General features: G+C 40.1%; 1 protein-coding gene across 1 annotated transcript in view; it reads left to right on the top strand.

The window, feature by feature from the left end:
- The window catches only part of SNX4 (sorting nexin 4), a 78,531-nt gene that overhangs the window by 36,946 nt on the left and 20,085 nt on the right, over window positions 1–21,500 (top strand). Inside the window, exons 7-9 of the mRNA XM_010354811.2 lie at window positions 5,585–5,657; window positions 9,134–9,195; window positions 18,149–18,214. Coding sequence (XP_010353113.1) covers window positions 5,585–5,657; window positions 9,134–9,195; window positions 18,149–18,214 — 201 coding nt within the window. The remainder of the gene's footprint in view (window positions 1–5,584; window positions 5,658–9,133; window positions 9,196–18,148; window positions 18,215–21,500) is intronic.

Below are 21,500 nucleotides of genomic sequence, written 5' to 3'. Positions count from 1 at the left end.
AGCCTCGACCTCCCAGGCTCAAATGATCCTCCCACCTCAGCCTCCCAAGTAGCTGGGACTACAGTCAAGCACCACCATGCCTGGCTGGTTTTTTGTTTTGTTTTGTTTTGTTTTTTCTTTTTTGTTTTTTTTTGGAGATGGAGTCTCTCTCGCTAAGCTGGAGTGCAGTGGCATGACCTTGGCTCACTGCAACCTCTGCCTCCCAGGTTCAAGCAATTCTCTCTGCCTCAGCCTCTCAAGTAGCTGGGATTACAGGCGCCCACCACCACACCTGGCTAATTTTTGTATTTTTAGTAGAGACGGGGTTTCATCATGTTGGCCAGGGTGGTCTCCTACTCCTGACCTCAGGTGATCCACTCGGCCTGGCTGATTTTTTGTACTTTTTGTAGAGACAGGGTCTCACTGGCTCAGGCTGGTCTCAAGTGATCCTCCCATCTTGGCCTCCCAAAATGCTGGGATTACATATGTGAGCCACTGCACCTAGCCATGTTTTTGCCTTTGAGATTGGAGAGAAGCATTCTCAAAAAGCCTTGATGGAGGGTCTTTTCAACATGAGTCTTGAGAAACGGATGAGATCTGATTAGGAGAGGCACCTGTCCAGGCTTACTTACTAAAAGTATGTTAAAGAATATGGAGAATAAGGCCAGACATGGTGGCTCACAGCTGTAATCCCAGCACTTTGGGAGGCCAAGGTAGGCAGATCACTTGAGGTCAGAAGATTGAGACCAGCCTGGCCAAGATGGTAAAACCCTGTCTTTACTAAAAGTACAAAAATTAACCGGGCCTGGTGGCACATGCCTGTAGGCCCAGCTACTTGGGAGGCTGAAATGGGAGAATCACTTGAATTCAGGGGTCAGAGGTTGCAGTGAGCCAAGATCGTGCCACTGCACTCCAGGCTGGGTGACAGAGCTAGACCCCATCTCAAAAAACAGAATATGGAAAATAAAGGGAAACATAAAGCCTATAATGGCAATAGGTATACTTTGAGGAGAATAGAAAATACGGCTAATTCAGTCCATAAGACACACTGGGTTTGAATATAGACAGCCTCAAACTACAGTCTTATCAGAATCTGCGTTCACATGTTCAGTTTTGCATGCCTCGAAGACAGGGATTTTAGATTCTTAGTATTTCAGGAGGGAAGTTTTATGTCACCATCTTCCTAGGGACTGACCTCTTTTTAAACTCCCTGCTTTCAAGTGGAACTACAACATTCTGACGTTGTATATGATTTTTAGTCTTTACTATTTCTCTAAGAACACCTAATCATTTATGATAAGATTCCTCATTTTAATATGCAGACATTCTAGAATTTGACTTGGGCTAAGAAGTTATACCCTCATTTTCAGAAAATTAATTCCTTAATTCCTTTATTTCTTTTTTTATTTTTTAATTTTTTTAAATTTTTGAGATGGAGTCTTGCTGTGTCACCTAGGCTGGAGTGCAATGGCACGATCTAGGCTCACTGCAAGCTGCGTGCCCTGGGTTCATACCATTCTCCTGCCTCAGCCTCTCGAGTAGCTGGGATTACAGGCGTCCGCCACCACACCTGGCTAATTTTTTGTATTTTTAGTAGAGATGGAGTTTCACCGTGTTAACCAGGATGGTCTCGATCTCCTGACCTTGTGATCCACCCACCTCAGCCTCCCAAAGTGCTGGGATTGCAGGCGTGAGCCACTGCGCGCGGCTCCTTTGTTTCTTAAGCATATCTTAAGCATTGTTTCTTAAGCATTATTATCTAAAACTTGATGAATTTTTCACTCTTCACCTTTAGGTCCTCTGATTTCCCAGTAATTGTGTTTTTTTCAAAGGTGCACATCTGTCTCTGTCCCCTAGGTGTTTAGAATCTTTTAGCCCTGACTTTCTGGTGATGTGATCACCTGGGGATGATTTGTGTTGTCACTCCTCTCCCCGAACAAGAGATAGTACCAATGTGTTAATCAAACAGAGAAACTTTAGTATGCCTTATATGTTCTGTGACCAAAGGTGTTAAGACCTTTCAACTCCAGAAACCTCTGCTTCACCTAATTTAAGTGTTCTGAGGCTTACTGTTTATATTCTTATACATTTCTCATATCCAGATATGACAGCTAAGAATTTTGTAGTCATGCCAGATCCCGAGTATGGAAGCCGGCAAAGAAACGTTTTTAGGGCACCTAATCAGTTCTGGAGAAGCTCCAGAAGACCTGATCTTTAAGAATTTCTAGCTCCTGGGACCCAGCATTAGAAAATCTGATCAAAGAGTTTTTTTTTTTTTTTTTTTTTGAGACGGAGTCTCACTCTGTTGCCCAGGCAGGGGTGCAGTGGCCGGATCTCAGCTAACTGCAAGCTCCGCCTCCCGGGTTTACACCATTCTCCTGCCGCAGCCTCCCGAGTAGCTGGGACTACAGGCGCCCACCACCTCGCCTGCCTAGTTTTTTGTATTTTTTAGTAGAAACGGGGTTTCAGCGTGTTAGCCAGGATGGTCTCCATCTCCTGACCTCGTGATCCGCCCGTCTTGGCCTCCCAAAGTGCTGGGATTACAGGCTTGAGCCACTACCCCCGGCTCAAAGAGTTTAACAAAATATTAGCCTCTTGAAACTTAAATTCAAATCATAAAGCTTCTAAGGGAAAATTATACCAGCTCAGTTGTAACTGGCTCTACATAAAGAAAGCCACTGACAGTTTTCTGAGATTTTATATAAATATATATAAAATATATATTTATATATAAATTTAATTTTATTTAAATAAAAATGTTTTGGAGTACATAATATATTCTTACGGTTAACCAGATTTATATGTAGATTGATAAGTATGGAAAAGTTGTACAGTGAAAAGTCTTATTCCTGTTCCTCTCTATTCGTTTCCCCTCCCCAGAGAGTAATACCTTGTTAGTTTTTAGGTTTATATTCCTTCAAAGTTTTATCCTACAAATGCAGGTGTACATTTTCCACCTTCCATCTTGGATATAAAAAGGGAGATTTGTACTCCACTTAACTGGGAGCCAATCTTGCCAGCTCTTCTTTTATCCCTGAATTATTTTCCTTGCTGAAAAACTCTGCCTTGAGGGAGTAAGAGTGGTTAAGTATTTTATCTAATGATTTGATGTCCTCCACCTCACCACTGCCTCTTTATTTAAATGAACCTACTACTGTACAGTAACTGAATACTTGGGGTCTGTGAAAAGTTTTTTAAGCCACATTACAGAGTTTGGACTTTGTCTCAGAATCAGTGGATAACCTTTGCAGTAGAAAGCTGCTTAAAAGCAAGGGGGTGGTATAGATTTGGATTTTGGAAGATCATCCAAGCAGAATGGACAATAGATTAGAGAAGTGTGGGAGTGGGCTAGGAGGCCAGTCAGGAGGACTGGTGAGAGATGATGATGCTAATCTGAATTTAGGGCATTGGCAGAGAGGCCAGAGAAAAGTGAGTGGATTGGGGCAATGTTTAGGAGGTAGAATCAACAGACTGGGCAATTAGTGGAATGTATGGGGTGAAGGAGAGAAGGAAATACAGATGGCACTCAGGTTTCATTATTTAGAGTGCAAGGGAGCACAAGGGAAAGAGATTTTGTGGAGTAGTGGAAGATAGGCTGAGCTTTGGCTATGTAAGCAAGTACAAATGTGTACTAAATCAGTTGGTTTTATAGATCTAGAGTTAGGAGAGATTTGGGCTGATGATAGAAATTTGGAATCTAGCAATATGTAGATCATAATCGTGAAGCTTTGTGAATGACAAGTCACATAGGAATGTATAGATTGAAAGATTGATTGGAAGATAGCTGAGGACCTAGGACTGAACCTTGAAGAATGTCAGCACTTTAAGGGTGTTTTCAAAGTATAACTACCTGAGATCAGCTGGGCATAGTGATGCCCATCTGTAGTCTCAGCTGTTTGGGAGGCTGAGGCAGGTGGATCAAGGGCTGCAGTGAGCTAGGATCAAGCCACTGCACTCCAGCCTGGGTGACACAGTGCCGGGCCTTTAAAAAAAAAAAATAGAAGGAAAGAAAAATAAAGTGTAACCTGAGGACTACCAGCATGTGAATCCTGTGGATGAGCTATAAAATTCAGGTTCAGATTCCTGAGTCCCAAGAGGACCTTAGGATATTCACATCCCTCTGAGAGACCATCAGTAGTGTTTTTAAGAAACATTTTGGCTGGGCGCAGTGGCTCACGCTTATAATCCCAGCACTTTGGAAGGCTGAGGCAGGTGATCACCTGAGGTTGGGAGTTCAAGACCAGCCTGACCAACATGGAGAAACTAAAAATACAAAATTACTAAAAATACAAAACTACTAAAAATACAAAATTAGCTGGATGTGGTGGTACATGCCTGTAATCCCAGATACTCAGGAGGCCGAGGCAGGAGAATTGCTTGAACCCAGGAGGTGGAGGTTGCGGTGAGCCAAGATCATGCCATTGCATTCCAGCCGGGACAACAGGAGTGAAACTCCATTTCAAAAAAAAAAAGATTTCAGGAATTTTTTGCACACCACAGTTGGAGATTTAAGAGATGGGTAAAGGAAGTGAGTACTACAAAAGAAGCTTCAGGAGTGACCAGAGAGTGAAATAAAAGGAAAGCCGTGAGAAAAATAACACTGACAAGGAAACAGATCTTTGAGAAGGTGGGCGGTATCAGCTGTTGCATTGCCAAAAGGATCAAGTAAGAGGAGAACTAAAATGGATCATTGAATATTACAACATGAAAATAGTTGGTGACTTTGTCAGGAATATTTCCCTACTACATAGTGCTGGAGGCAGAAGCTAGATTCTCATAGGCTGTGCAGTGAATGGGAATGGAAGAAGTGGTTATTGCTGGAGAAGTGATGCCTTGTGAAAGCTTGGCTATAAAAGGGATAGATATTGACAGGGTGTTAATAGCTGGGTGTGTTGTCAAGGGAGTGTGTATTTTAATCTGTGAGAGACCTGAGTTAATTGATACGCTAGTGAGAAAAAGCTTATAGAGATAGGAAGTTAGGAAATAGGAATATGAGTTGTAGCTGGAATGGAATCTAGAGCATTAGATGGGAAGAAATCCTAATGGGAGGGAAAAAATGATGTAGATATAGGGAAGTGTGTAAGTTGATTGGCAGGAGGTGAAGGTGGGAGTTGTTCCCATCTGATGGCTTTTGTTTATCTGTGAAGCTTGGTTGTTGGGGGAATGACAGGTGGTGCATCAGAAGTGTTTGCTTCTTATGGAAAATGGCAGTTAATAGATGAGGGAAGCAAATTACTTGAGTAGAATTAAGATTGAGGTTAGAGACTATGCGTTTATGATTGCACTGTAATGTATCTTTTAGCTCCTTAAAGTTTTTCCTGTTTTGTATTTTCAAAGTAATTTTTTCATACCAACAGATTTTTTTCTGTATCTCAGTTCCACGAGGTAAATTATGAAGTGTGATATCTTGACTTTCAAAATATCAAAAGAAAGTATCATTTTATTTTAGAGTTTTTTGGATTTATATTGATGTGTAAATGTTTAAGGCCAGCATATGTTTAAATAGAATCAGCTTTGCTATTCTCGGGAACTACTGTTTTTACTTTCAGTTTTTGACTGCTTGTTTTCATTGGAAAAACGATTTTTTATTTGTTTCCTGTTTCAGGAGATTTACTGACCTTAAGCACTATAGTGATGAACTGCAGTCTGTCATCTCACATCTTCTTCGAGTCAGAGCTGTAAGTGATCCCCAAAAGCTTTTTGATGCACATTTATAAGGAAGTGCTTCTCATTTAATCATTATGTTTTTAAGTAATAGGTGGTATTTATCATGAATACCTGATTTTTGTATTTGAATTTAATATGTTCATCATCTAAACTGCACTTTTTAAAAAAATGTGAAATGGTTTCTGTTATAAACAACTCAAAGAATTTTAGCCTGTTTTCTCCATGGTTTATAATAGAATAGTTGTTTCGGATGTTGTCAAAAGGCCTGCCGTTTCAGTGCTGGAATGTGAATATGTGTAGGATTTTAGATCTACATATCGTATTCTTTCATTTTTTTTAGAGGTCTGTGAAAGAGTTTATAGATTTTAGGCCATCCTGTGTCTGTGCTCTTAAATTCTACCAAATAAACTAATTTTAGATAATAGTCTGCCGTGACAAAAGGGGCTAGAAATCAAGGAATAATAGTTATACTTAACCATATAGTTCGGCTGTAATAGGCAAGGAGGAAAATACTTTTCAGCAAATTAATGTACCTGGAAAATGTACCATCCACTCTGGTCCCCTGTGGTAACCTAGAAGGAACCTTAGAACATGCCTGTGCCAAAGGCTTTGAAAGAGACTAGGATACCAGGTAAGGTCACATTTTATGCTGATTAATGCTGATTGGAATCTGTAATACTCTTTTTCATTATTATTACTTTTTTTTTTTTTTTTTTGAGACAGTCTTGCTCTGTCACCCAGGCTGGAGTGCAGTAGCACAATCTCAGCTCACTGCAACCTCCGCCTCTGGGGTTCAAGCAATTCTCCTGCTTCAGCCTCCTGAGTAGCTGGGATTACAGGCATATGGCACCATGCCTAGCTAATTTTTGTATTTTTAGTAGAGATGGGGTTTCACCACGTTGACGAGGCTGGTCTCCAACTCCTGGCCTCAAGTGATCTGCCCACCTCAGCCTCCCTAAGTGCTGGGATTATAGGCATGAGCCACTGCGCGCCTGGCCAGAATCCTCTTGAAATGAAATATGTTGCCTGGAATTTGTTTTAATGAGTCTACCAATGAGCAGTGGAGAGTGGGGGCAGTTTTAGGAGAAATGAGTTTGGCCATATAATAATTATTGAAGCTGGGTGTTGGGAAATGGAGGTATATCCTTCTGTTCTATATGCTTTTTGTATATTTCAAGATTTCCATGACAGTACAGAAAAAATAGAATAAAAAAATTCTTCTGAAGATCGTACATTGTTTTGATCTCCAGTTTAACTGTTCAAGAGTATCATTGGACTCTTCGAATAAATTATGATACCTTCTCATAAAAGAAAAGTTACTGGTGATAATTATTAGGCTACAGTCAAGAACTGGGTGTTAGAAAAAACTGTGGATTAATGAGATAAAATTTCTGGACCTTTGGTTGCCTTGAAATTAACCAGACAAATTAGGCATTAGTTCTTGTGGGAGGTGCGGATGGGGACAAACATATCAGAGAATCTGCATTGTACACATTACTTCTAGTTTTTTTTTCTGAAGTGATTTTTCAGCAACTTCCTTCTTCTCTTCCATGCTTAATATCTTAGTAGAGGATGAATGTTCAGCTTTTAGGAAGGAGGTTTGGTATCTGAAAGTACAGGGATCTAGAAAAGTTAGTGTTAGAATGACATTTTCCATCATATATTCTCTGGAATGCTAACCCCGTAAGATGTTCCCACTGCAAACCGTATCTGCCTTGAGCAGTCATGACTCCTGTGTGATGTTAAAGGTCTAAAAAGTCCTACAGAAAAAAACCTGTTAAATTTTATTGTCTCGATGTTTTCCAACCTTACGTGATGATGGAAACCCTTAAAAAGAAAGAAAAACATTCAACACTGCACAGAATGCTCAAAAAATACTTGGGGGCCAGGCACAGTGGCTCATACCTGTAATCCCAGCACTTTGGGAGGCCAAGGTGGGCGGATCACTTGAGGTCAGGAGTTTGAGACCAGCCTGACCAGCATGGTGAAACCCTGTTTCTACTAAAAATACAAAAACTAGCTGGGCGTGGTCGTGCACGCCTGTAATTCCCGCTACTCGGGAGGCTGAGGTGGGATAATTGGTTGAACCCAGAAGGCAGAGGTTGCAGTGAGCTGAGATCGTGCCACTATGCTTTAGCCTGGGAGACAGAGTGAGACTCCGTCTCAAAATAAGAAGAAGAAGAAGAAGGAAGTGACATCCTAGAGAAATTAGTTTAGAGGTCTGGGGACAACCTGTAAGAGTTTCAAGTAGAAATAGGACTATGAGCTTTGTCTCGGAAGCTGGTTCCAGAACAGGGGCCAGCATCTTTTTCTAAAGGCCAGATAGGAGGTGTTTTCAGCTTTGTTAGCTCTATGGTTTCTGTTGCATCTGTTCAGCTCCACTGTGAGCCTGACTGTGCTCCAGTGAGACTCTATTTACAAAACAAGCGGCAGACCTGTAGTGTGTGGACCCCTAATCTAGTGGGTATGTGTCTCCTCAGAGCAGGCCAACGATAGATGGAAAATATTTTATGATCCTCACACACCTACTTGAAGTATTTGCAGTGGCGGTTCTGTCACTGTAAGGGGAGATCTTGAAAGGGTTGATTTGTTCTGTCATTAATGCCTAATTCCTTATACTCATGTTTGAGTAAGGAATCAGGGAGATAATTTTCCTTAGAATTTATACTTAGAACCTATATACCAGAAATTTTTTCTAGAGCTTTTTGTAGGATGAACTTTTGGTCTTCCAGTTCGTTTTCATAATGCTTTGGGGGAACATAAAGCATATTAATTACCATATTGAGGTTTTGTTTTAACTTGTGAAACTTCCGTGAATGACTAGGCAGTACACATTTCATTTCAGTGATGTAAATTGTAATTCTGTTGTTATTAAAATAATGCGTTCGTTGGTTAGGAGTTATCTTTTGACAAAGTAGCATAGTTGCATGTATTCAGCATTTATATATAAAACTATATCTCAATAAAATTGAAAATACATCCTTTCCCTTGGTTAATTCCACTTTGGGGATTTTATTATAAGGAAACAGTCTGAAGGAAAAAGCCTTATTCTCAGAGATAACTTTTTATAATACTGAAAAATTAAGAATAACTGAATGCCAACAAGATTATTCAACAAGGAATGCTTGTATATTTTATACACTACTTAGTGGAATTTATGCAGCTATTTATAGTGGTAGTTATTAAAGACAATACTAACCTGATGGGTAAGCATATTACCACTCTTGCTGTAGGCAATTTAAAAACAGTAATTAAAAACTTTGCAGAAAAAGAAGTATGAAAGTATAAGATATGATAAATATGGTAAGAGCACTGGTTTTAGTTTTAGGGGGATGGGATTTTCGGAGATTACTAATTTTCTTTGTTCTGTTTCCAAGTTTATTGTACTAAGCATGTTTTTTGTTTTTTGGGTTTTTTTTTTTTTTTTTTTTTTGGATGAGGATGTAACTTTGACCTAAAATCAATGTCTATTAAATATTTATTTCAGAGAGTAGCAGATCGACTCTATGGTGTATATAAAGTACATGGGAATTATGGGCGAGTTTTCAGGTAAGCATCATACAAACTTTAAAAATAAACAATTAGCTTTTTGCCTAAAAACAATAATTCTTGAAAATTTATGAGTCTGGAGATATTATTTCTTTTTTTTGTTTGTTTTTGTTTTTGTTTTTTTGAGACAGAGTTTCTCTGATGCAATGATGTGATCTCGGAAGCCCTGCTTCCTGGGCTCAAGCGATTCTCCTGCCTCAGCCTCCCCAGTAGCTGGGATTACAGGCATGTGCCACAACACCGGGCTAATTTTATATTTTTAGTAGAGGTGGGGTTTCACCGTGTTGGTCAGGCTGGTCTCAAACTCCTGACCTCAGGTAATCTGCCCACCTCAGCCTCCCAAAGTGCTGGGATTACAGGCATGAGCCACTGTGCCCAGCGTGAGAAGATTATTTTTTTCAAATAATGTCCTTTAATAGTGGTTTTCAAGGCTTTCATTTCAAAGCCTTTCTTTAAATAAAAATTAGTGAGGATTTTCAATATATTGATCAGATAAAAAGTAAAACTCTGATTGAAGCAGGGGTTGCAGCCTTTTGCTTTCTTGACAGAATGCCCAAGAATATTCCATTGGAAATTACTGGATTACAGAATTAGTGATTTTTCTTTCTTTCTTTCTCTTTGTCATTTTATAATTTACAAAGACTTTTGCAGAGTGAGTTTTGTAGTCTTAGGTTAACTTTAGTGATAATTAGTATATTTGTTTATATGACTTGCATATTTTGGTTATTTTTAAACCGCTTTTTTTTTTTTTTAAATACTTTAAGTTCTAGGGTAAGAACCACTTGCTTTTGTGAATTTTCATATGTGTTCATTATTTTGGTTGTTACATTTTAGAAGTTATTATCTAGATCTTTTTATAAGAAAAATATCCTTGCAAATGTTCCATTATAAGTCCTTTTGATGGAATTAATTTAAAATATGGCTTATTTTACATTTTTAATTGGATCATACATTCAAGTAGGACAAAATTCAAAAGGAATAAAAGCTTATACGGTGAAAAATCTCAGCCAGGTGTGGTTGCTCATGCTTGTAATCCCAGGACTTTGGGAAGCCATAGCAGGAGGATGGCTTGAGGCCAGGAGTTCAAGACCAGCCGGGGCAATATAGTGAGCCCCCATCTCTACAAAAAATTTTAAAAATTAACTGGGCGTGGTGGCATGCACCTGTGGTCCCAGCTGCTTGGAAGGCTGAGGTGGGAAGATCACTCAAGCCCAGGAGGTTGAGGCTACAGTGAAAAGTGATGGTGCCACCACACTCCAGCCTAGGCAGCAGAGCAAGACCCTGTCTCAAAAAGAAAAAAGAAAAGTCTCCTCATCCCTGTCTGCCAACTATTCTGGTCTCCTGCTCTGACATAACTAATATCACTTTCTTAGTTTCTTGTATCCTTCTAGTAAAAAATAGTACTGTTAATGGAACATATTAGCATACAAACAAATGCATTTTTCCTTTCTTTAAAGTGAAAGGGGAGGCTGGGTATAGGGGTTCATGCCTGTAATCCCAACACTTTGAGAGGCTGGGGTGGGCAGATTGCTTGAGTCCAGAAGTTTGAGACTAGCCTGGGCAATATGACAAAACCCCATCCCTACAAACAGTACAAAAATTAGCTGGGCATGGTAGCACGTGCCTGTGGTCTCAGCTATTTGGGAGGCTGAGGTAGGAGGATCACTTGAGCCTGGGGGGTTGAAACAGCCCAGGCTGGATGACAGAGACCCTATCTCAAAAAAACAAAACAAAACAAAAAACAGAAAAAAACAAAGAAAGAAAGAAAAGGGAGCATATTGTATACATTTTATTGTTCATTTGCTTTACCTTGCTTCCCCTCCCCGCCCCCGCCTTTCTTTTTTTAAAAATAGAGACAGGGTTTTGCTATGTTGCCCAGGCTGGTCTTGAATTCCTGGGCTCAAGAGATCCTCCTGCCTCAGCCTTCCAAGTAGCTGGGATTACAGGTGCATGCTACCACAACCAGCTACATTTTGTACATTTTGTATTTTTAGTAGATAACAGGATTTCACCATGGCGGCCAGGCTGGTCTCGAACTCCTGACCTCAAGTGATCTGCCTGCCTCAGCCTCCCAAAGTGCTGGAATTACAGGTGTGAGCCACTGCATCCAGCCTGGTTTTTGTTTTGGGTTTTTTTTTTTTTTTTTTCTAAACAGAGTCTTGCTCTGTCGCCCAGGCTGGAATGCAGTGGCACAATGTCAGCTCACTGCAACCTCCGCCTCCCGGAGAATTGTTTCAAGCAATTCTCTGCCTCAGCCTCCTGAGTAGCTGGGATTACAGGCACCCGCCACCACACCTGGGCTTTTTTTTTTTTTTTTTTTTTTTTTTTTTTTTTTGTATTTTGGTAGAGATGGGATTTCACCATGTTGACCAGGCTGGTCTTGAACTCCTGACCTCGTGATCTACCCGCCTTGGCCTCCTAAAATGCTGGGATTACAGGCATGAGCCACCGCACCTGTTTTTGTTGTTGTTGTTAATACAGGGTCTCACTTTGTCACCGAGGCTGGAGTGCAGTGGTGTGGTCTTGGCTCACTGCAACCTCTGCCTCTCAGGCTCTAGTGATCCTCCTTCCTCAGCCTCCCGAGTAGCTGAGACTACAGGCACACACCACCATGCCCTGCTACTTTTTGTATTTTTTGCAGAAATGGGACTTTACTATGTTGCTCAGGCTGATCTCAAACTCTTGAGCTCAGCTGATCCATTGACCTCGGCCCCCCATAGCGCTAGGATTACAGGCATGAGTCATCGCGCCTGGCCCCTTACTTTGGATTATTAAAAAATTTTCTCAGCCTGGTGTGGTGGCTCATGCCTATAATCCCAGGACTTTGAGAGGCCAAGGCGGGTGGATCACCTGAGATCAGGAGTTCGAGACCAGCCTGGCCAATATGGTGAAACCCCATCTCTACTAAAAATAAAAAAATTAGTCAGGCATGGTGGTGGGGTCCTATAATCCCAGCTAATCAGGAGACTGAGGCAGAAAAATTGCTTGAAACCAGGAGGTGAAGGTTGCAGTGAGCTGAGATCATGCCAGTGCACTCCAGCCTAGGTGGCAGAGTGAGACTCCATCTCAAAAAATAAAAAAAATTTTTTCTCAGGTGGTGGGTTCTAGGTGGAGAAAAAAATTCTCATTTCTTCTCTGTTTTGTGGCTTCATATATTTTTGATTCATCTGTAATTTATTTGAATGTAAGATGTGAGATAGAGATTTAAATTTATTTAATTCATTTATTAGAGTAATAGATTATATGTCTTTGGTTGATCAATATATTAAAATTAAATGCAAGTTGAGACAGATCAGGGTTATATGACATTTTTTAATTAAAAGAAGCTTATTGATATTATAAAAATGTAAAGTCTTCATAACTAGGACTAGGAGTGTATGAAAACATATGGTCAAATGTAAAAGAATAGTATAATGGGAAGAAAGACAAATAGTATTATACTTTTTGAAGTCTACCTCGTGCTGTCTGACTTAACATTAATTGATTTTAAATTTATGCATGAGTCATCTCTAATTTTTAGTATTACTCAAACTGGAACCCAATTAAACTTGGGAACAATGCTTATTTAAAAGCAAAAATTATTTCCCATAGGAGACATGGGGGGAGAATTAACATAAACTAAACATTCTCAAAGGTAGCACATTTATTATAGTTAATAAATGAACTTTTAAATTAATTTGAGAGGCAGGTAGACAAAAGATCAATTGGTTAAATCAAACTTTAAAGAATATTATTTGCATTAATGCCACATGATAAATATCGTACAGGTTTTTTTTTGCCAGCTTAATAAATTATTAGAAAGCCACTTTACATTTAAAAAATTTCATGAGGCTGGGTGTGGTGGCTGGGTGTGGTGGCCTGTAATCCCAGCACTTTGGGAGGCCAAGGAAGGAGGACCGCTTGAGGCCAGGAGTTCAAGACAAGCCTTGGCAACATAGCAAGACCCCATCTCTACAAAAATAACTAAAAAAATTAGGCGTGGTGGCACATGCCTGTAGTCCTAGCTACTTGGGAGGCTAAGGTGGGAGGAACACTTGAGCCCAGGAGTTCGAGGTTATAGCAAGCTGTGATCACACCACTGCACTCCAGCCCAGGTGACAGAGCAACACCCTGTCTCTCTAAAAAATAAAAACAAAAATAAATAAATAAAAACTTTGTATGAAAACTGAGCCAGAAAGACCAGAGGTGGTTGAGGTAATTTAATCAAGACCCGAACTAGAGCAGTTGCCAGTGAAGAATGAAGACGCCTAAATGATAGACTTACCAATGGATTTTTTCAGTCATTCAGCACACAGTAACTGAGCTTCTGTTACCATGGTAGGTGCTAAGAATACCAAGATTTAATTTAGGGCAGCTGAGTGCCTAGGAGGATTGTGATAGAGAATGTAGGTGGAATGGTGGGTTTGAGGGATGCGTTTGAGGGTTCTCTTGTGGATAAATTGCATTCTAAAGGTTTTTATTAAGCAGTTAGAAATTTGGATCAGGAATTTAAGAAGCTAGTGAGAATATGAGTTGTATATACAAAGTGTCCTTACAGAGTGATTTTTTTTTAAAACATAGGGTTAGTTGATAATATTAGAGGGTTAGAGCAAGTCTACAGGAGACTCAAGGGCCAAGCCTTAGGGAATGTCTGCGTTCAGGGATCAGGCAAGAAATTGATGAGGAACCTGGAGTATGCGAAGTCAAGCAAGTGAAGGGAACACTTCAGTAAGGCTTGGAGTTACACTGTAGAGAAATTGAATTTAGTCCAGGCATGGTGGCTCACGCCTATAATCCCAGCACTTTGAGAGGCCAAGGCGGGCAGATCACTTGAGGTCATGAGTTCAAGACCAGCCTGGCCAACATGGTGTTACCTCATCTCTACTAAAAATACAAAAATTTAGCCAGGCAGTGGTGGTGTGCCTATAATCCCAGCTACTTGGGAGGGTGAGGCAAGAGAATCGCCTGAACTGGGACGCGGAGGTTGCAGTGAGCCAAGATTGTGCCGCTGCACTTCAGCCGGGGTGACAGAGCAAGACTCCATCTCAAAAAAAAAAAAAAAAAAAAAACAAGAGAAATTGAGTTTAGATGAGAAGGGGGAGAATGGGTAAGTACATCTTTGGTGTTAATTTGGAAAGCAGTTTAAGTGGTATGATGTTATGTCCTAGTGATCCTAGGAATAAGAGGAAAGGATTAAGGAAGGAAAGACAGCAAGTTATTGATCAGTCTTTTAAGAAAGTCCCTACCCATGGATGTGAAGATGGCAACAGTAGACACCGGGAACTGCTAGAGCGGGGAGGGAGGGTGGGAGGGGACAAGGGTTGAGAAACTAACTACTGGGCACTGTGCTCACTATGTGGGTGGTGGGCTCATTTGTATCTGAAATCTCCGCACCATCCAGTGTACACATGTAACAAACCTGCACATGTACTCCCTGAGTCTAAAATAAAAGCTGAAATTATTTTTTTAAAAAGTCCCTGAGGAGAAAGCTGAACTGTGGTTATTTTTAAAGGGGAATAGGACTTTTTTGAGGGGAGGCTGAGGCTAGGGCTGGGGAGGGATGGTGGACAGGGGAGGGATAGAAGCGTGGACGAGAGAGAAGGTAGGGAAAGCACAGAGCTGTCTTAAGGCAGGGGAGAGGTGAGTTGTAGAAGGCACCATGAAGTGGGTGTCTTTTTTGAGACCAAGTTTGTGTAATTGTGTGGTTGTGGGGATTGAGGGGCATTGGGCAGTCTGTCTCAAACAGTGCAGAGAATTCTCTTTTGGGGGGTTGGAGAGAGGGGTGCCAATAATACTTAAACTTGTCCTACTGCAAAACCTCCTTTCCCTCCCTTCATCAATTCACAGGGCATTGGCCACAAGCGGCTGTACCAAGTGCAGGAACTCTCTGAAGGCTTGAGTTTTATCAATTCATGCAACATCTACATTGTATGGATACTTTAATATTTATTTTTAAAAGTTTATTTTTCCCCACTAATGTTTAAGTAAAATTTATTCTTCAGAAAGAGTGTGCCATGTCTCTTCTATGGCTTCTAATATCCATGATGAAAACATCCCAGCCTGAGAAGCACTGATGAAGGCATCGCTTAGGAATGTGGAAAGGATTGCTGAGCAGCGCCAGTTTGTGGGAGATGGTGTCTTTTCAGTGTTGCTGACCTATAAGAGTAATGAAAAAATTCGAAAGTTGGGGGCCACATAATCGGAAAAAAACTTAATTTGTTCTTTGGAGAGAGGAAGAAATACAAAGCTGGTTTTATCAGCTTTTTTTTCTTAATTGAAATTTTTTCAAGATATTCCTTAAGTAATTTTTGTAAAATTACGGCAGTTGAAGGTTGGAGTGAGAGAATGGACTGAGAAAAAAGACTGATCTGTGAGTGGAAAAGAACTGACATGAAGCGACAGATGTTATGTAAGTGAGAAATGAGCAGGAATTAGCCTTTCAGAGAAGAAACGTGGACGATTTTGTAGTATGATCATGGTGCTGCTACTGTTATGTTTGTTTTGTTTGTTTGTTCATTTAAGTAGAGGAGTTTATTTTGTGCTCTTACATCCCTAGGCCTTTTGCAGCCTCCTTCCCCTATTGATAGCCCCTGACCCAATTTAGGGTAAGTTTAAAAAAGGGCTATTCCCTATGGGGGCTTATAGTACTAGTTTCATGTTCAGACAGGAACTTTCAGATCCACCTGTGCAGAAATGGACTAAATACATAGGTGGGGTTCACTCTGCAAAAGACTTAGAGAAGAGGGGGAAAGAATTTTAAGTACGGATAACTATGCATTTAAAGCTGACGAAAGCAGTCAGGAGCTAATAGCCTAAAAATGTTGTGTTCTGTTAATTGAACATTTTAAAATATTCATCTTAATTCATAGGTTGTGAATCCATATGGAAGCAACGAAAAGTAACTGTCTCTCCCAGATTTAGTGTTACAGTTCCTTTCAAGAGATTCCAGGAAAATATACACATTTCTTTCAAAAAGCCATGTGCAAAGATACACCAACTTGTTATGTACCTCAAAGCTCAAAGACACAAAGATGTACTTGTGTTTAATGATTCTATACTTTAATTTTTAATTTTTTAGTTATATGCATGGTAAGTGGGTGAAAAGCTCTTTTCTTTTCTTTTTTTTTTTTTTTTTTTTGAGACAGAGCTTTGCTCTTGTTGCCCAGGCTGGAATGCAATGGTGCGATCTCAGCTCACCACAACCTCTGCCTCCCAGGTTCAAACGATTCTCCTGCCTCAGCCTCTCAAGTAGCTGGGATTACAGGCATGCAACACCATGCCCGGCTACTTTTGTACTTTTAGTAGAGACGGGGTTTCTCCATGTTGGTCAGGCTGGTCTCAAACTCCCGACCTCAGGTGATCCGCCCTCTTTGGCCTCCCAGAGTGCTGGGATTATAGGCGTGAGCCACTGTGCCTGGCTGAAAAGCTCTTTTGACTGAGACAACAAAAAAAGTTAAGTGCCTTAAGTTGGGACTGGTAGATAGTGGACTCTGTTGGAGGTTGATTCTAGGCTCAGCTCTGTCTAGTTAGCTGCCTGACTTTGAGTAAACTGTGTTAGGTTTCTGGGCCTGAGTGTCTATTCTTAATTGTTGGGGTAGATGAGGACAGTGATTTTCAAATCTTTTTTTAGTGTGAAACTCTTGTTTAAACAAAGTTTCATACAGAAATATAAACAAATAGAACCTATTTCCACAGACCTGTTTGGGTCTAGATATTTGATCCTTGATGAACACCAGACTGGGTTACTAAATTTAGCTCTAAACTTTTCTTTTTGTTGTAATTAATAATATTTTTCATTCCTGTCCAAAATCTTGACTCTCAGGCCTTCTTGGAGTCTTTTCCTTTTTTTTTTATTTAATGGGGCTATTGAATACTAGAGCAACCTTGGTGGTTTTTTAGTTGGAGTTCTAGATCCAAGAGGTGAGGGTGGACTTCAGGTTGTCTGAAGTCTCTGAAATTGTATACAAGATTTTGTGTGTGTGTGTGTGTGTGTGTGTGTTTAACTTTTTAGGGAAAAGATACATAGTTTTCATCTATACTAAGAGTATATATAATACTATTTTTTTATGGTATGTTGGAATTGAACATATTTATGATATGTTGGAATTGAACAGTCTTTAAATAGCAGAAAAATTGGAAACAACCTGTATAGCCAGGAAAATGGTTAAAAAGATTGTGAGTTGCCATTTAAAGTGATGTTTAGAACAAATTATTTTAATAGTATGGGAAAATACTATTTAAAAAAAGCATGATACAAACTCACATATACCATTTGATGTCAGCCACTTTACGCAAATAAAAAGACTGGAAGGAGGTATATCAAAGTATGTTATCTCTTGGCATTTGGGATTATAGATTTATTTTCCCAGTTTACTATAATAAGCATGTATAACTTCCATAAAAAGATTTTTAATGTAAAGCATTTCACAGAAATGACAACAAAATTATCTGTGGCTCTAGTAGCTTTCTTGTGTAATATGATTATTATTATTAAAACTTTGCATCTACTGTTTCTATACAGTTGTCTTTTTCTGTTACCTACTAGAACAGTGGCATGTAGTCAGGTGTGTTCATCAGAGCCATACATGGAGTATTTAAAAATGTACATGTCTCACTCTATCCCCACAGCTTCTGATTAAGTAGATCAAGAGTAGGGCTAGCATCCGTATTTTTAAAAAGCTTTACAAATGATTTAAGTCAGCCCCCAACTGAGAATGTTATCTATAACCAGCAGCTGTTTTGTATGATACTTACCTTACACTTAGCAGCAAGCATCAGCTTTTGAAGCCTTCACTTACATTTAGTTGTTAAACTTAAGGGGAAACAGCATATTTGAGTTATAGAAAACAAACCCAAATATGGGTACTATACATTATTTTAAAGCTAGCTAGACAAGAATCTTGAAAAGAGTCCATTTAATACTATTCTGTATCTCTAATGCATGTTGCTTTTGGTTTTATCTTTTACTCCCTAGTGAGTGGAGTGCCATAGAAAAAGAAATGGGTGATGGACTGCAGAGTGCTGGTCATCACATGGATGTGTAAGTACCTCCAGAACTTTTGTGAAGCCCGAGGTGAAGTCCTGTAGTGAAGCGTTAGTGACTCTTCTATTCTTCTGTTTTTATCAAGTTTGCTGGCATTTGTATTGTGCTCTGTGTGTACATATTTGACTTAAATTTATCTCAGGAATGCAAAGTTAGTTTAACATTTGAAAATCAGTCTAATTCATATTTTAACAGAATGAAGATGAAAACATTGAAGGTATGTTCATTTCAATAAATGTAGAAAAAACATTTGACGAATTTTAACACCAATTTACAGTTAAAAGTCTCATCAACTAGGAATAAAAGGGAATTTTCTCAGTCTAAAATTTATAGCCAATATTGTACTTAATAGTGAAATATTGAGGCTTTCTCCTAAGGTCAAGAAAAAGGCAAGGTTGTTTGCTCTCGCCGCTTTTAGTAAACATTGTACTGGAGGTCCTATTCAGTATAGTGAGACAAGAAAATTAAATAAGAGGCCTAAATATTAGGAAGAAGCAGAACTATATTTTCAGTTGACAAGGTCTTTTACTCAGAAAACCATAAAAAATCAACCAAAAACATTGTAGAACTAACAACTGATTTTTTTTTTAAGAGACTGGGTCTCATTCTACTGCCCAGGCTGGAGTGCATTGGTACAATCATGGCTCACTGCAGCTTCAACCTTCTGGGCTCAAGCACGCCTCCCACCTCAGCCTCCCAAGTAGCTAGGACTGCAGGTGCATGCCACCACGCCTGGCTAATTATTTTTATTTTTTTGTAGAGACAGAGTGTTGCTACGTTGCCCAGGTTGATCTTGGACTTCAGGCCTTAAGCAGTCCTCCTGCCTTGGCCTCCCAAAGTGCTGGGATTACAGGCATGAGCTGCTATTCCCAGATTGAATTAAAAAATTTTTCTTTCTTTTTTTACAGATGGGATCTTGCTGTGTTTCCCAGACTGGTCTCAGACTTCTGGTCTCAAGGGATTCTCCCATCTCAACCTCCCAAAGTGCTGGGATTAGTGGTGGGAGCCACCACACCTGGCCAACAACTGAATTAATTTTATTTTTTCCAGCTTCTATTGTAGGTTCAGGGGGTACACGTGCAGGTTTGTAAATTGCCTGACGTAGGGGTTTGGTGTACAGATCATTTCATTACCCAGTAAGCTTAGTACCCGAGAGGTGGTTTTTCGATTCTCACCCTCCTCCTAACCTCCACCCTTAAGTAGGCTTTGGTATCTGTTATTCTCTTCTTTGTATCCATGTGTACTGAATATTTAGCTCCCACTTATAAGTGAGAATATGTGATACTTGGTTTTTTGTTCCTGTGTTAATTCACTTAGGATAATGGCCTTCCAGCTGCATGCATGTTGCTGCATCCATATTGCTACATCTCTTCTTTTATTTGGCTGTGTAGTATTCCATGGTATACATGTACCACAGTTTCTTTATCCAGTCCACTGTTTGTGGCATTTAGGTTGATTCCATGTCTTCGCTATTGTGAATACTGTGGCTGTGAACATAGGCATGCATGTATCCTTATGGTAGAATAATTTGTATTTTGGGGGATATAGACCCAGTACTGGGAGATTGCTGGGTTGAATGGTACTTATACTTTAAGTTCTTTGAGAAATCTCTAGACTGCTTTTCACAGTGGCTGAACTAATTTACTTTCCCACCAGCAGTGTATAAGTGTTCCTCTTTCTCTGCAACCTTGCCAGCATGTTATTTTTTGACCTTTTAGTAATAACCATTCTGGCCGGGTACAATGGCTCACGCCTGTAATCCCAGCACTTTAGAAGGCTGAGGTAGGCAGCTCTCTTGAGCCTAGGAGTTCAAGACCAGCCTGGGAAACATAGCAAGAACAGTCTCTATTATTTAAGTTAAAAAAAATAAATAATAATAACCATTCTAGTGTGAGGTGGTATCTCATTGTCGTTTTGATTTTCATTTCTTTAATAATTAATGATGAGGTTTTTTTTTTATGTTTATTGGCCCACATGTATGTCTTCTGTTGAGAAGTATCTATTAATGTCCTTCACCCCACTTCTTTATTTTTATTTTTGTTTTTATTTTTTCTGAGACGGAGTCTCACTCTGTCGCCCAGGCTGGAGTGCAGTGGCGCAATCTCGGCTCACTGCAACCTCTGCCTCCCAGGTTCAAGCAATTCTCCTGACCCAGCCTCGTGAGTAGCTGGGATTACAGGTGCCCACCACCACGCCCGGCTAATTTTTATATTTTTAGTGGAGACAAGGTTTTGCCATGTTGGCCAGAGTGGTCTCAAACTCCTGGGCTCGAGTGATCTGCCCATCGTGGCCTCCCAAAGTGCTCGGATTATAGGGGTGAGCCACCACACCCGGCCCCCGCCTTATTTTTTGGAGACAGTCTCATTCTGTCACCAAGGCTAGAATGCAGTGGCACCATCTTGGCTCCCTGCAACCTCCACCTCCCAGGTTCAAGTGGTTCTTCTGCCTCAGCCTCCTGAGTAGCTGGGACTACAGGCATGCACCACCAAGCCCAGCTAATTTTTGTATTTTTAGTAGAGACGGGGATTCACCATATTGGCCAGGCTGGTCTCGAACTCCTGACCTCGTGATCCGCCCGCCTCAGCCTCCCAAAGTGCTGGGATTATAGGTGTGAGCCACCGCGTTCGGCTTTTTTTCTTTTTTTAAACAGAGTCTTGCTCTTTTGCCCAGGCTGGAGTACAGTGGTGCTATCGGCTTACTGCAGTCTCCTCCTCCCAGGTTCAAGCGATTCTCCTGCCTCAACCTCCCCAAGTGTGGGATTACAGGCATGAACCACCGCACCTGGCCTCTTTGCCCATTTTTAAATTGAGTTGTTTTTTGCCTATTAATTTGTTTAAGTTCCTTATAGATTCTGGATATTAAACCTTTGTCAGATAACATAGTTTGGGAATATCTTCTCCCATTCCGTAGGTTACCTGTTTACTCTGTTGATAGTTTCTTTTGCTGTGCAGAAGCTCTTTAGTTTAATTAGGTCCCAACTGTCAATTTTTGTTTTTGTTACAATTGCTTTTGGAATCCTCATCAGTGAAATCTTTGCCATAGCCCAGATGGTATTTACTAGGTTTTCGTTTTCTTTCTTTTTTTTTTAAAGTTTCAGATTTTACGTTTAGGTCCTTAGTCTATCTTGAGTTGATTTTTGTGTATGATAACAGGAAGGGGTCCAGTTTAATCTATATATGACAAACCAACAACTGAATTTAATCAGGATGCGGGATACAGGTTTAATATCTAAAAATCTGTATTTATATAATAGCAACAACAATTTGAAAATAAAAAAATTAAA

Source organism: Rhinopithecus roxellana, chromosome 1 (genome assembly GCF_007565055.1).
Source record: "Rhinopithecus roxellana isolate Shanxi Qingling chromosome 1, ASM756505v1, whole genome shotgun sequence".
Lineage (NCBI taxonomy): Eukaryota > Metazoa > Chordata > Mammalia > Primates > Cercopithecidae > Rhinopithecus > Rhinopithecus roxellana.
This window is presented reverse-complemented; position numbering and strand designations above follow the sequence as displayed.